This window comes from Microtus pennsylvanicus, chromosome 8, assembly GCF_037038515.1.
Source record: "Microtus pennsylvanicus isolate mMicPen1 chromosome 8, mMicPen1.hap1, whole genome shotgun sequence".
Classification (NCBI taxonomy): domain Eukaryota; kingdom Metazoa; phylum Chordata; class Mammalia; order Rodentia; family Cricetidae; genus Microtus; species Microtus pennsylvanicus.
Window position 1 is genome coordinate 788,732 of NC_134586.1, and position 16,436 is coordinate 805,167.

At 42.5% G+C, this 16,436-nt stretch overlaps 1 protein-coding gene across 2 annotated transcripts in view; it reads left to right on the forward strand.

Annotated features, from left to right (window-relative positions):
- Positions 1-457: 457 nt before the first annotated feature.
- Amn1 (antagonist of mitotic exit network 1 homolog) overlaps positions 458-16,436 on the forward strand; it is a 29,859-nt gene continuing 13,880 nt past the window's right edge. Inside the window, exons 1-4 of one of the 2 annotated variants that reach the window (XM_075982211.1) lie at positions 480-599; positions 6,388-7,052; positions 11,184-11,316; positions 14,412-14,556. In XM_075982211.1, the coding sequence (XP_075838326.1) occupies positions 11,275-11,316; positions 14,412-14,556 (187 nt within the window). In that variant the 5' untranslated portion in view covers positions 480-599; positions 6,388-7,052; positions 11,184-11,274. Of the gene's footprint in view, positions 600-6,387; positions 7,053-11,183; positions 11,317-14,411; positions 14,557-16,436 lie in introns of both variants that reach the window. The other variant, XM_075982210.1, reaches the window with a different exon arrangement.

Sequence of the window (16,436 nt, forward strand, 5' to 3'; positions counted from 1 at the left end):
CAACCTGTTTTGAAGAGATGGTCTCCTGCACAATGACATTCTGAGTTTATGTGTTGGTATGGAGTGTCCTCATCTGAAAAATAGACTAAACAATTCAACTTAGAGAGATTATAATGAATATGGCTCATTCCTGAAATCACACAAGAGTGCATGGCTCACCTCTTGCTTTATGTGTACTCAGTGGAGACGGCCACAGCATCCTGTAAAACGTGCGTTTGACGTCGGCGGCATCCGTATCTGACTGGAGTCTCGGTGTGTATCACGGAGCTCCGCAACCTACTAGCGAAAGCAGTGACCTGCCAGCAACCTTTGCCTGGACAGGCTTTCGGAGTGCAGTCCGCAGGAGGAGCGGTACCCGGCAAGCGCGGGCAGGAAGAACTACAAGTCCCAGGAGACCTTTCGCGCGCTCTCAGAAGCTCCGCCCCCAGAGCGCCCTGGGCTTTCCTCCTCTCCAACCCCCAGACCCGACTCCGTGTGACGTCATCTGGGCTTCCGCGTCCTGCACGGCAGGAAGTTGGCTGTGAAGTCCCGCGGCGGTCCCTGCTCCCGAGGGCGGCCGCGATGCCTTCATCGCAACTCGTCAGTCAACTGCTGGAACTGTGAGTCCGCCCCGGCCCCTCCGTCCGTCCGTCCCTCCGTCCGTCCGTCCGCGCCAGCTCCCAGCCCCTTCCTCCCCTCACTACTGTAGTCACGGGCCGGAATGGCGCCTGGTCGCTGAGGACCGTGGTGCACCGCGGAGCGAGCGGGCGGCTCCACCCGATGGGCGCTGAGTACCCAGGCAGAACAAAAGAGAGCACTAGCCGGGCTGGACAGACCTCAGGAAATGCGGGCGGTTCGCCATCTTTGGGACCATGGACAGTAACCCAACGCTCCCAGGGCTGGAGCGCTTCCTAAAATGCGGGTAACAGTTGGGCATGGCAGTTCCAGCCCTCTGGAAACAAGAGGGTTGCCACGAATTCCAGGCTAGTGGGGTTATGTTGTGAGACACTGTTCCCCTAAAACAAATAAATAAAATTTTGAAAATTCGTGTTATAGTACCTATTTCAGGGAGTCTTTGTGAGAAACAGCTTAATTTATGTAAAGCCCGTAAAAAGACACTGGGCATGGTGGCAAAGACGACTTGGAGATGAAAGAAAAGTTCAAGACCCTCCTCAGTTATCTAGTATGTTAGAGGCTGGCTTCAGTGTTAGTTATTGTTTCTATTTTTAAAAATAGAAATAGCTTTATTAAAATACAATTGAAATGCCACCACAGGAAAAAAAAACTATAAGAAAAAAATACATGAGCAAATGATATTTCTTGCCTAGGTTCCAGCGTTTTCTTCTGAATTTCTTTGTTGCTGTTTCTCCCCATGAGACAGTCTCATGTAGCCCATGCTGGCCTCAAACATACTGTGTAGCCGAGGATAACCTTAAACTTCTGATCCTTCTGTTTCTGTTTTCTGAATGTTGAGATTACAGGGATACACTACTATACCCGGTTTGCTTAGGCCTCCTGGGCACTAGATAAGCCTATACCAACTCAGTTACATCCCCAACCTCTTTTGTTTTGAGACAGGATCTCATGTAGCCCAGGCTGGCCTCAGCCTCACATCAGACTGACTTTGAACTCTTGAACCTTCTGTCCCAACCTCCCAAGTGCTGAGATTACAGGTTTCTGTTACCACCACCAGCTTGTGTTTTTTGGTTTTGAGGACAGGGTCTCATGTAGCTCAGGCTGGCCTCAGACTCATGCTGAGGCAGAGCATGACCCTGAACTTCAGATCCTTCCTACCTGTTCCCACAGAGTGTTGGGATTGCAAATATACATTGCCACACTTGACTGTGTGGGACAGAATTTCAAACACAAGTTAGTGAAAATGAAATAAAGTAACAGTCGAAAAATACTGGAAATAAAAGGATGAGCACATTCAGAAGAAAACATTGAAACCTAGGCAAGATTTGCATTGTCTTAACTAGATATCGTTCCTTTTGTAAAGGTCGTTTTTGTCATTAGATCTAGAGTTTGTACTCCTTTGGGAAGGAACTACAGCCTGAAACTAACACTTGTGTCGAGCCAGTTGTTTCTGATTTATAACAAAGTAAGGATCTATGTCAGAGTAGCATTCAGCTCTGCCAAAAAGCACAGAAGTCCAGCAGATGAGACTGTCTATGAAAGAAACAGGGCTTGGTTTACATCCTGCCTTCTGCTCCTTAGCTCCTCCCTGACCAGCACCTGGAGTAGCACTACCTAAGAAAACCCTTAGATCTGGCATCTGTTTGAATAGAGGCACCAAGGAAAGAGAAGAATCAGAAGTCACCTTAAAATTTTGAGCTTTGATCAGCTAGAAGGGGAGGGTGGTAAAGAGACTCATGAAAGAGGAAATATCTTTAGGGGAAAATACATTACAACAGCAAGTAGAAGTATCAAGGAGACGGATGGAATATAATTTTGAATCTGAAAGAGAGATGGGGGTTGAGACTGGACTGGATTTAAATCATAGATGATAGGTAAAGGGTCAGGCATAAAGGGAAGAAAAGACCCAAGGACAGCTGAGTTTTTGATTTGTGGTACTGAAGATCAAACCTAGAAACTTTCACTTGCTAGTGTTCTGCTGCTGAGCCACATCCCTACCCCATGGTAATTTTTAAGGCACAAGACTGGCAAGCAGTAGTAGCTTCAGCATAAGACACATTCAGCTTTTTGTCTGTGCCCAGGTTATAATGGTGGATGTATTGCCCTTTTTGATATGAAGATGAATCCTGGCAGAAATGGCAGCTATCTAGATGGTGCATACTTGATGAATAATGAATTTCTAGTCTTTTCTGTTATATGCATGTATATCTAATTATCAGCTACAGTTTCCATGGTTCTGATACCTAAGGAGGGTGTCTTTAACTATTGACTTAGTCTTTGTTCCTCTTTTGGCAGGTGGTGTAGGTCTTTGTTCCTGTTTTGAAAGGTGTTGCAGGTTGCTGTTGGGTTTCAAGGCCTGAATGGTGCTTCTAACATCACATCAGTTGTGCTAAGGCCTGGAGACCTGTTACAGTTCCTCTTCCATGTTTCTGTCAACATTCATTATCAAACTGTCAGATCTGGGATTTAACTTATGTCACTTACATATAATAGGTTAGATTTTTACTTTCTTTCATAGAGGTTGGCAGAAGCTACGCTTCCTAGATTAAAGAAGAAAAAGTGTATTCTTCCTAGCACTCCAAGCAGCACAAGTGTTAGCTTGTTCCTAGAACTCATGGGGTGACACAGAGCCCAGGTAAATACCTGTACATATTGGGGTTTATTTTTAGAGAAATACACTTAAAAAATAAGATGTGGTTTCACTACACTGGGCAGCAGGAAACATATTTTTGCCAAGTTGTTTGCTTACACTTAACAGAATGACTGGCCCTTTCTGTTAGAAGTTATGTAGGTGGATTTTTCTGTCCCTCTTGCCAGCTTCAGATCATGACAAGGAGACTTACTGTTAATTAGGGAAATTCAACCAGTAGTTTAGGCTTGTTTCTAACGAGCTCTTACAACGCAAATCAACTCATATTTTTACCTAACCTCTTTCTGCCTAGCTATTGGCCATTTAGCTCTTTATTCTTTTTTTTTTTTTTTTTTTTTTTTTTTTGGTTTTTTGAGACAGGGTTTCTCTGTAGCTTTGGAGCCTGTCCTGGAACTCCCTTGGTAGACCAGGCTGGCCTCGAACTCACAGAGATCCGCCTGTCTCTGCCTCCCAAGTGCTGGGATTACAGGAGTGCGCCACCACCACCCGGCCTTAGCTCTTTATTAAATCAATGAGAACAACGCATCTTAACAGTGTATAAAAAGATTGTTCCACAATAAAATGACACTCAGAATTGCTTGATGCTTAAAAGGATCTGTGTCCAAAGAACTGAGATCCATGGATAAGGAAGTAAAGCAGGATGAGCATGGACGGCCATGCCTGTAATCACAGCTCTCTGGAGGCCAACAGGAAGATACCATGAATCAGAGGCCAGCTTGAGCTACTTAGTTCCAGAGTAGCTAGGGCTACATAGCAAGACCCATCTCAAAGACCAAAAATATTTTTAAAATTAAAAAAAGACAAAGGTGCCTCTTGTTATTCAGCATCATGCTAGCAGTCTTAGCCAGAGCTATGTGACATGGGGGAAGAAATGAAAGAAGAAGTCACAGCATCCTCATTATTATTGTTGGCTGATGGTAAAACCTTTACTTAACGGGCCTAAAGGACTCCATCAGAAAACTTTCACGCTTATAAACACTTTCAACAGAGTAACAGAATCCAAAATCAACGCATAAAAGCCAATAACTCGTTAGGCTTATAGCACAGATCTTTAATCTCAGCACTCATGAGGCAGAGGCAGGCAGATCTATGTAGGTTTGAGGATACCCTGGTCTACACAGTGAGTTCCAGACCTGGTCTGACTATATAGTGGGAAGCTATCTTTAAAAACAAGGCAAACAAAAGTAGCTTTCTATGTACCAGTAGCACCTGTGGTGAAAAAGACAGTGGGAACAGTCCCATTCACGATAGCCTCAAAAACTTTAAAACAAAGACTCCTCTTACCCATGGATTGACAGAATTAATGGGAAAGGGGCTATACTATAAAAATAAAAAGCAATTTACAAATTTAATGCAGTCTTAAAAATTCCAGTGACATTGTGGTGGTTTGAATGAAAATGACGCCTATGGGGAGTGGCACTGTCAGGAGGTGTGGCCTTGTTGGAGCAAGTGTGCCAGTGAGTGGGTTTGAGGATTTCAAGTGTTCAAGTCAGGCCCAGTGTTGCCCTCTGTTCCTGCTGACTGCTGTTCCTAATGTAGAACTCTAGGCCATCTCTAGCACCACGTCCACCTGCAGCCACCATGCTTCCTGCTGTGATGACAATGGACTAAGCCCCTAAACCTGTAAAGCAGCCCCAGTTAAATGTTCTCCTTTATAACAGCTGTCTCTTCACAGAAATAGAAACCCTAAAATAGACGTTCTTCATAGAAAAAAAAAATCCAACTAAGCGGAGGTGATGCATGCCTTTAATCCCAGCACTTGGCAGAGTCAGGTGGATCTCTGACTTTAAGGCCAGCCTGGTCTACAGAGCGAGTTCCAGGACAGACTTCAAAGCTACAGAGAAATCCTGTCTCAAAAAAACATTTTAAAAAATCCTAAATTTTGGCTGGGCGGTGGTGGCGCACGCCTTTAATCCCAGCACTTGGGAGGCAGAGGCAGGTGGATCTCTGTGAGTTCGAGACCAGCGTGGTCTACAGAGCTAGTTCCAGGACAGGCTCCAAAGCTACAGAGAAACTCTGTCTTGAAAAACAAAAAATCCTAAATTTCATATAGAAGCATAAAAAAACGCCCAAATAGCCAAAGCAGTCTTGAGGAGAAACCAATGTTGAGGGCAAGGGAGATAGCTCAGTGCCATGCAAACATAAGGTGTTATTTTTGTGTATGTTGCATTTGTTTAGCATTGTGAAGCTGTGATCCTTTGCCTACATGGACTGAACAACTACTGATTCTTGGATTCTATTGATAGACAACCATTGTTAATCTACTGACACCCTGTAGTTATTTTAATAAATTTCATGTATATACTATAATTTCTGTTCCTTTAGAGAACCCTGACTGTACTGGGTAGGTTTTGTTTCTCAACTTGACACAAGCTAGAGTCTTCCAAAGAAGGAGCTTCAGCTAAGGAAATACCCCCTGTAAAGCATTTTCTCATTTAGTGATCAATGGGAGAGGGCCCAACCCATGGTAGGTGGTGCCTTCCTTGGGCTGCTGGTCCTGGGTGTTCTATAAGTCGGTGGGTTGAGCAAGCCATGGGAAGCAAGCCAGTAAGCAGCACCCCTCCGTGGCCTCTGCATCAGCTCCTGTCTCCAGGATCCTGCCCTGTTTGAAATCCTGTCCTGACTTCCCTCAGTGATGAGCAACAATGCTGAAGTATAAGCTAAATAAACTCTTTCCTCCCCAACTTGTTTTTTAGTCATGATGTTTTGTCACAGCAATAGAAACCATAACAAAGACACTAACTAATACAAATTTTGGTGCCAGGGAGTAGGGTCTTATTTGACAGTCCTGGTCATTCTGTTTGTTGGAAAAATATGGAAGATTTTGAGACTTATTAGAAAGGTAGTTAGACACATTAGTGGGAGTTACTGGGCTTAGTCCTAGTAGGAACATTGAAGACAATGCTATTTGCGGGCAGTTTGAACTCTGGGGTGCCCAGCAAGAAGTTTCAGTGGGGAGGGATATTAGTAAGTGGTTTGGAGACCATTCCTAGAATATTTTGGCAAAGAATGTGGCTGCTTTCTGCCCTTGTCCAAAAAATCTGCCTGAGGCTAAGTTGAGCTTTAGCAAAAGAGATTTCAAGACAGCCTAGTAGCATTGATATGTCATGTGGTTATTATAGATGTCATATGCACTTCTATAATGAAAAAAGAACAAGCTGGACAAAGAGAAATACCAAGCATACAGTTTGAAGAGAAAAGGAGCGCCAGGAAATGTCATGGTCCTCAAGGAGATAAAAAGTTTAAGGAAAAGCCTGGCACTAAATAAAGAGAGTGCTGATGTCAGCAAGACCCCACTCAGCTAAGCTTCCTACTTTTGAGAAGGAACTAAAGGGAGCTTAAACAGTGAAGGAAAGCATCCACAACAGAAAGCCGTGCAAGTCATTGAAGTAGCCATGTTCTATCCCCAGCAAGCAGAACTAGGCAACTTCAGTCACGTGCTTCCGGCTTCAGAGTCAAGGATACAAGAAAGGGGTAATGGAATCTCCCTCTGTGGCCAAGCCACTAAGGACGGGGGTGTCCCTGCATGGAGGCCCAGAGAGGTCACTGTATGAAACTGTGAAGATGAAGCCTGGATTGTTTTTGGAAACACCAATACATTATTGGACAAATGACAAATCTGTGGAATACCTGCCAAGAAAAGCTGTATACCAAGTGTGGAACCAGCCCAAGACATAGAAATATGTTGCAGTCAACAAAGCTGAATTTGGAGTTTGCCCTGCTGGCTTTTGGTCTCAAGTTGGTCCAGTATTTCCTCACTATGCTCTCTTTCTTCCCTTTTGGAATGGTAATGTATGATGGATGTTTGTTATCTGCCTTTTGACTTTGATTTTACAGGGGGTTACACTTAAGAGATTGCCATGAGTCTCAGAAGAGACTTTGAACTTTGGGATTTTTTTTTAAGATTTATTTATTTATTATGTATACAACATTCCTTCCATGTATGCATGCATGCCAGAAGAGGGCACCAGATCTCATTATAGATGGCTGTGAGCCACCATGTGGTTGCTGGGAATTGAACTCAGGACTTCGGGAAGAGCAGTCAGTGCTCTTAACCTCTGAGCCATCTCTCCAGCCCAACTTTGGTTTTTTAAAAGGTGTAGAGACTGACAAACTATAGGGACTTGTGGAGTTGGACTGAATGCATTTTTACATTATGCTATGGCTACAAGCCTATGGAAGCTGGAAGTGAATAAGAATGGTCCCCATAGGCTCATAAATTTGAGTATTTGATAGAAGGATTAGAAGGTATGACCTTGTGGGAGGAAGTCTGTCACTGAGGGGTGGACTTTGAGGTTTCAAAAGCCCAAGCCAGACCCAGTTGACACTCTTCCTCTCCCTGCCTATGGTCAGGATGTAGCTCCTAGCTACTGCTTCAGCAATTGCCTGCATGCCACTATGATAATGGATTAAGCCTCTGAAACTGTAAGCAAGCCCTAGTAAATGCGTTCTTTAAGTAGAGTTTCCGTGGTCATGGTATCTCTTCATAGAAATAGAAGTGACTACAACAGGGTCAAAAATACACACTGGAAAAGAGACAGTCCTTTTGGCAGCTGGTTCTGGGAAAGCATATAGAAAAATAAAACTGTATCTGTTTGTGCGATGTTTTACTCTTCTGGCTTTTGGGGGGCCCCACCACCCAGCTCCCAAATAAATCACACATGGAGACTTATTCTTAGTTATGAATGCCCGACATTCATATATATATATATGATATATAATGCATACACACACACACGTCTCACCCATAAATGATACAGTGAGCCAGTGAGTAAATGGGCTCATCTGAGTTAACCTGGGTGTGGTGACACATGTCCAGTCCTTGGGAAGCTGAGCCAGGTCATTTGCAAATACGATGCCAGACTGAACTTTTATAAAACAACAATAAAAAAGGAAGTTCAACCAAGTGTGGTTGTTCTTGACTATAATTCCAGCACTGGAAATACTGAAGCAAGAAGATTGCCCTGAGTACAGCTGACCTAGAATACACAGTGAAACCCTGTATCAAAACCCAAAATGAAAAGTAAAGTAGGGACTGGGGAAAGACAGTGCACAATAAAAGAGAAGGATATTCATTGTTTTTCTGGTAGTGTTGGAGAGTAGGAGATTTGTAGTAGTTTCCTTGAAACTGAAACATACCATCTTCCAGGGAAGCTCTTAAAACACAGGGTAACCAGGAAGTCCCTGAAACCCACCGGATTTGCTGTACCCCCCTCACTCCAAGAGTAAACAACAAAGATAGCTGAGTCACTCTTGGTCAAGCCAGGCTACACAGAATTTGAGCCAGACCAGCGGCCTGAAAAAAAGTAGAGACTAGCTGCCTGGAAGAGGGTCAGAACAACTGTGTCACCTGGAAAGAAGTAGAGACTAGCTGCCTGGAAGAGGGTCAGAACAACTGTGTCATCTGGAAAGGACATTCTAACCAATCGAGCTGCTTGTAGACTCTGTACTGTGCTTCAGGTACTCAACTTTTGTGAACTTTTACCCATGTTGGGGTAGGCTTTGTGATGCAGCTGTCTGAGTCATTTCAGCTCCTGTAAGTAACCCCTTACCCACATTCCTGTAACCCCAATAAAACTCATGGTTCACTGTAATAGGAGACTGTTTGTTCATTCCCAGCTGCCCAGACTCAAAATAATCACACAGAAACTATATTAATTACAATGCCGCTTGGCCAATAGCTTAGGCTTCTTATTAACTAACTCTTACATCTTAAAGTAATCCATTCCTATTATTACCTACCAAGAGTCTCATGGTTTACCAGTAAGGTTGGGGGGGGGGCATCTGTCTCCTTTGTAGCTACATGGCATCTCTCTGATTCTGACTTCTTTTCTCCTCTATCTCTGCTTGGAATTCCCAATTTGCTCTATTCTGTGCTGCCATAGGCCCAAAGCAGCTTCTTTATTAACCAATCATAATAAAACATATTCACAGCATACAGAGGGGAAGCCCACATCAGTTCACCAAGTTGGGCTTTGGTATCATCTATACTTCAGTTTTTCATGAGCTCCCTATTTGGGGTAAGTTGTGTTGCATCTCCCCAGGGAAAGTTTTGACATCTGATAGTAGGGAAAATGGTCATACATGGAAAAATATTCATTGCCAGAGGGATGCGGAGGAAAAGAACCCCTCCATACTTCCAATACGATATAGTTACAGATCTTAAAGAAATCTGACAGTATTGTTACCATACCCCAGAATGATATGGATGCTTTTCAAAAGGCAAGTAACCAAATAAGATATCCACTGTGAGTACTGAAATGCCTTGAAGGGTTTTCGCAAGAGATTGTTGAATGAAAAAGAAGATATTGAGAAGAGATTATACTGGGATGCTGTTCTAGGTAACTATTATACCTCCCTTCACAACACCCTTTTGTAAGTTTGTGTGGGCTGTGTATACAAGCACAGAGGAAGAAAGACTATGTCCTAAATTAACATAAGATACTAATGGAGGTCAGATAATGTCAGAAAGGGGAAGATGGAAATAAACAAAAGAGGAAAGGAAAAAAATTTTAACTAAAAAAATGATAACAAGTATATGATCATTGTCATTCATGAATTAAAATTCTGTATATATAGTGGTATTTGTAAACAGAATTTGTGGTTGCTTGACACAGGTATGAATTTATTAGATAGCTGGAATTTGAGGCTTTAAGACACGTTGGTCACATTGTTTTAAAAGAGGCTAAAGAAGTCCTCTACCCATCCTAAAGAGTCTTTATTCTTTCAGAGAAATAGCCAAAGTAGAATACTCATTTCTGAAAAACAGCAATAACAGAAGGGTTTGACCTAGGGAGTGGGAGCTTTAAGGCGGGGAGGGGTGGGGGGACACGTAAAGTTTGTATGGCCCTTGGCAACTACACTGCCACTGCCGAGGCTCTGGGGTTATACAGTCATTTCTGGATATGGTTCAGGGAAGGCTTCCTGCTCAAAGGGATTTCTGTGGTTTGCTAGTGTAGGATAGGATAGGTCAGAGAGCCCTTCCTGCAATCTGCATTTATCAAGTGCATTTATCCTGAAATAATGTGCCAAAATGAAATCTTGATTAAGTTGTCCTCAGCTGCTTTAGGGTCTTAGTTGTTACCTCTTCCCATAATTGCATATACAGGTAACTGATCTGTACTATCCATAGAATCTCTGTGGTTATAGTTTTTCCTCTAGTCATTATTGCCCACATATAGTTTTTGGAAATTGTTTTTATTTTATGTATATGGGTAGGGTGTTCTGTATGTATGTATGTTGGTGCACCACATGCATAGCTGGTGTTTGTGGTTGCCAGAAGAGGGCATAAGATCCCCTGGAACTGTAATTACAAATAAGCTGCCATATGCATTCTGGGAATCAAAGCCAGGTCCTCTGGAAAAGCAGCCAGTGCTTTTAATTGATGAACTGTTTTTCCAGTCCTGGTTTTGGTTTTTTGAGCCTGAGTCTGATTTAGCTCAGGTTATTCTCCAACTCACTGAGGATAGCTGTGAACTCTTGATCTCCTACCACTTCCTAGGTGCTAGTATTACAGATGTACACTAACATGCCCGCCTTAAAATGTATGTTGATAAAGTCAAGGATGGTGGCCTGTTACCCTAGAATTCTAGATGTAAGGTAGGCGGACCGGGAGTCCCAGGCCATCCTATGCTACAGAAAAGTGAGCTGGAGGCAAGCCTAGGCTAAATGACACTCTGTTTCAAAGCAAAATTTTAAAATCCATATTGACAACGGGTATGCAGAGGTAAAGTGCTGAAGGAAAATGTCTTATATAATTTTACATAGGCAGTGATTATGAATCTTGTCAAGCTAAATTTGTAAATGTTAATAAAAATACTGTTTTGTGAAAGGACTAACTGCGGACAAGCAGTATTGATAAGTGTTGGTTACCAGTGCAGATGCAGTGTAATTTACTATATTGTGTTGTGTATTTCAGATGTCTTCGGTGCCTAATAATCAACATTTCCAGGTATATCTCAAATATCAAATATTTGCCTCCCAACATCAAAGATAGACTGATTAAAATAATGAGCACACGGGGCCGGATAACAGATTCCAATATAAATGAGGTAAGAATGTGTAGCTATAAATTTTTTTGGGGGGGGGGTTTCGAGACAGGGTTTCTCTATGGCTTTGGAGCCTGTCCTGGAACTAGCTCTGTAGACCTTCATTGTTCAGATTTAATTTCATGTTTTTTGAACAAAAAAGGAGTATATAGTGAGATTGTTAGTCCTGTTAAAATAGGACTGTGATTGAGAAGTCGGTACCCACCCTTGGGTGTGTATGTACTGCCCTCTACTACCCTCCCCTTGCTTTTCTTCTCCTCACTTCCCTACTCTTAAGTATATATTAATAAAACCATTTTATTGTTGCTGCTTTTGAGACAGGGTCTTTCTGCCCTGGATGACCTTGAACCCATGAAGATCTGCCTGCTTAGAATTTAGGCCATTATTTATTGACCTCAAGGAAACACTGAACAGTAGCTCCCCCAAAACAACCAACATGTACTAACTACTCCAAACAATGAAGGACAGTTGGGCATGGTAGATTATGTATGTAATTCCAATATTCAGGAGTCAGAGCAGGAGATTTGCTGTGAGTTTCCAGTCAGTCTGGGCTATATAGTGAGTTCTAGGTCAGTATGTCTCCAAAAAAAGAAAAAAGAAGAAGGAAATGGAGCGATGACTCAGCAGTTAAAAGTGCTTGCGACTTTTCTGGAGGTCCAGAGTTAAGTAGCCAATATCCACATCAGGAGCCTTACAACTGCCTGTAACTCTAGTTCGTAGGGATCCAGTGCCAAGCCTCCTTAGTCACACATATATTAAAAAAAAATCTTAAAAAGGCATGGTGAGGGGGCTGGAGAGATGGCACAGGGGTTAAGAGCACTGGCTGTTCTTCCAGAGTTCCTGAGTTCAATTCCCAGCAACCGCATGGTGGCTCACAACCATCTACAGTGAGATCTGATGCCCTCTTCTGGTCTACAAGCATACATGTAGGCAGAATACTATATATAATAAATAAATTTTTTAAAAAAAGATTTAAAAAAGCCATGATGTGCATGGCGAGGCCAGACATGGTGACTCAGGCATTTAATCCCAGCATGCAGCAGCAGATCTCTATGATTTTGAGGCCTGCCTGGTCAAGGCTATGTAGAGATTCTGTCTCAAAACAACAATAAAAAGGCTTGGTGGTGTTTACCTATAATCCCAATATTTGGGAGGCTGAGGGAAGAGGATCAGGAGTTCGAGGCCAGTCTTGTCTAAATAGTGACTTTGAGGATAGCCTGAGTTACGTGAGAATGTTTCAGAAAATCAAAAAAGAAGCTGGGGTTCAGTAGAGGAAAACACTTGCCAGGCAAGCCCGATGACCTAGATTCAGTCCCCAAAACCCACAATGGAAGGAGAGAACTGACTCTCCAGAGTTGTCCTCTGACCTCTACACACGTGTTGTACCCAAGTTGAGACCACCACCAGAATCCAGTCAAGTCCAGAATGCAAAAGCAAGGTTTATTCTGCCCACACATAGTTCAGCTAGCTGGGAGCTCAAAGCCACTACTCAAGACACAGCACAGTGGGGAGAGCTCCCGTTCCTCATTTGGGGTTGACATATATAGACAAAAACTGCAAGCCAGGTTTATTTTGGGTCAAGAGGGTTGGTCTTGCTAAACGAAGGGTATGGACTCCTTCTGCATACCCCCTTCCTCCTGTAAGCAGCTACTTCTGCTTCTGTGCATGCCCCCTGCCCCCCGCCACCAAGCAGTTCCATCTGCTTCTGTCTAGACCACAAAGCTGGGTATCGATAGGTGGCTAGCTGCTAGGAACATTTCGTGGTTTATACTTTTGCAGAGGTTCCTGTTTTCTACTAGCTCTTGATGTGCAAAGTTCTTGAACCCAGTGTCTTAACCAACTCCTGATCAAGCAAAGTTTCTTAAATTTTTCCATGTCCTTACAATATACTATTAGACACACACACACATACCACACACACACACACCAATAAGAGAACCAGGTCAGCCAGGGCTAATACCCTATAACTAAATACCTTACCTGTAATATCTAGTACCTAAGCGACAAATGTTGGGACGCAAGAATTTATTTAGTGACTAAAGAATGAAGTGGGAGCTTTGCTCACAAATCAACTTCTCGCCTGCAAGGGATAACGAGAGAGTATATATATTTTCTGGGAATAGGCAAAGACATTCCAAGAACTCAGGTGCCACCTCTTTTTGTTCCTTTTATGATCTGGGATCTCTGTCATGGTGGCAGGTGGGCATCTTTAGCCCTAAGTGGGTCTGAGGAAAGACTAGACAACTCTAGGTCAAGTTAACCCTGCATTTCTCAGCTGTTCAGCTTGTCTACATACAGAACTGTGTAACAAAGACGAAGGCAATAAAGGAGACAGACATAATATGTAAACAGATAGCAAGTGTTGCTTTCTGTTCCACTCACCCATCAGACACTTGTGAGCAGCAATACTTGTCCAGTCCCTGCACTGTAGTCTAGGTGACTGCTAACACAACCCACAGGGCAGAGGTGTTATCTTCCTCAAGGCTAGTGGAGTGGTGTTTTCTACCTCATATTGCTCAGCTATGTGACCTCCAAAATGTTGATTTTTCACTCAACTAAGAGCTGGCAATGCTAGAGGAATGTTTAATTTTTCAGAAACAGTAAAGGAGAGATATGTATCCGAAAGGGATTGGTTATCCTTGTACAGATTGCCTAATATCAGGTCATTTGACTGAAAATGTTTCAGAGGAGCAGGTCTTTTTCTTTGGAAGCGATACCTGCTGAACAGAACCGCATAGGTCCAGTTGAATGAGTCAGAGATGTCAGCAGATGTCCAGTACTGTGGCTCCCCAGGGTCCTTTCTCTGCACTAGCATTCTGTTTCAGCATTGACGACTTTAAGCTCTGGGTATTGCAGTTTCAGCCAGAAGCTAACTTGTTTTTTGTTGTTTGTTTGTTTGTTTTTCCTGCTTTATCTTCTACACAGAGATTAAATCCTATATTTTTGGCTATATTTTCCATCAGCCACTTGCCTGTTATGATCACTAACTATGGAATGAATTATGTTTACAGAAAACTTAATTTGGAGGCTAGAGAGATGACTTACAGTTGCAAAAGTCTTTTTAAGAATTTTTTTTCAAAATCATATATTTGTTACAGGTGCTACATTCTGAAGTCCAAAGACTAGATCTCAGGAGCTGTGATATCTCTGACTTGGCTCTCCAGCACCTGTGCAGATGCAGAAAACTGAAGGCACTAAACCTGAAATCATCCAGAGAACATAGAAATAGCATAACTTCAGAAGGTATGTTTATGATCACTGAGTACACGGGCAACTGATGTTTAGCACCTGATACAGTTTTGGAGCAAAGAAGAAAAAATATCTTAGAGGAGAACATAAAGGCACCAGCAAAGAGGGGAGAGGTTAGAGTTTGGGAATATGAGCAAGGTACAATGGTATAATGTATAAAAATGTTAAAAATGAAACATTATTTTGTATGTTAATTAAATTTTTAAAAAGGGAGATAGAGAATATGAGCCAGGCATAAAACTGTAATTCCAGTCTACAGAGCAAGATCCAGGACAAGCTCCAAAGCTACACAGAGAAACCCCCGCCTCCAAAACAAAACAAAACAAAAACAAAAACAAACAAAAAGAGTCTAAGGCAAGCCTGAGCTACATAGTCAGTTTGAGATCAGCCTGGAATACAATGAAACTGTCACAAAAAGAAAACAAAAACTATTGTTTTGGTTTTTAGGGTTGGGTCTTAGTATGTTGCTGTTGGCTGACTTTGTATTCTACAAAGTGTTGTAGAATACCTAGTTTATCCTGGAACTCCTAGTAATCCTCTTGCCTCAACCTCCAGTGTGGTTAAGGCAGTTAGCTAGTTAATCATTTGTTTATTGCTTGTTTGTTTATTGATGGGCTCTCACTACCTAGCCCTGGTTGGTCTCAAACTCACAGAGATCCTCTTGCCATCTGCCTCCTGGGTGCTGGGAAGAAAGGCTTTTACCACCACGTTTTTGATGCAGTATTATAATAGAAACAATCTTCAGATTAAGATGGGTGGGGTGGCTCTTACTTGTAAACCCAACACTTGAGAGGTGAAGACAGAGAGATCAAGGGATCAAGCAAGGGCATTCTCAGCTACATACTGAATTTTAGGCCAGGTGAACTACATGATTCCCTATCTCCAAAAAAAAAAAAAAAAAGACAAATCAGATAAAGTAGGCAATCTTTATAAAACTGTCCAATACCAAAACCAAAACTCTTAAGGAGGCTTTGCCTTGAGAGATGGTTCAGCAGTTAAGAGTACTTACTGCTCTTGTAGGGGAACCAAGTTCAGTTCCAGCACCCACATGGCTGCTTCCAGTCAGTAGCTTCAGTTCCATAGGATGCAATACCTTCCCCACCTCTTTGGGTACCACATACTGTACACATGTGCACAGACATGCATGCAGGAAAAACATATATACACATAAAATAAAAATTAAAAGATGACTTGCAGTATGTTTTATATCCAAACTATTTTCTCAGAGTAATTACATGAAATGATGGATTTTTATATTTGGTTAAGTTTGGGTTTTTTTCTAGTATAAATCACTTTTCAGTTTAGGACTTGAACTTTTTTTCTTTTTAGTATACTAAAGAAGTACTAGCTGGATATGGTAGCACTCACCTATAATCCCAACACTCAGAAGTCTGAGGCGGGAGGATCTGGAGTTCCAGGCTGGCGTGGGCTGTGTAATGAGGTAGTCTCAAACAAACAGAAGGCAGGCAGGGAGGAGGGCAGGACTTCTCTGCATAAGTAGGTTTCTGGATAATTGTTTGGCTAGTTGACTGTATATCTCAATCATTTTGATTATCCACTTGGGATATTCTTAATACTGTAAACAGCCGGGCGGTGGTGGCGCACGCCTTTAATCCCAGCACTCGGGAGGCAGAGGCAGGCGGATCTCTGTGAGTTCGAGACCAGCCTGGTCGACAGAGCTAGTTCCAGGACAGGCTCCAAAGCCACAGAGAAACCCTGTCTCAAAAACCAAAAAAAAAAAAAAAAAAAAAAAAAAAAATACTGTAAACAAACATACGTTTTGAAATGTTTAACTCATTAAAAAAGGGCTCTAAGAAAGCATAGCCTGAGGCTGGAGAGATGGCTCAGTGGTTAAGAGCCTTGCCTGCTCTTCC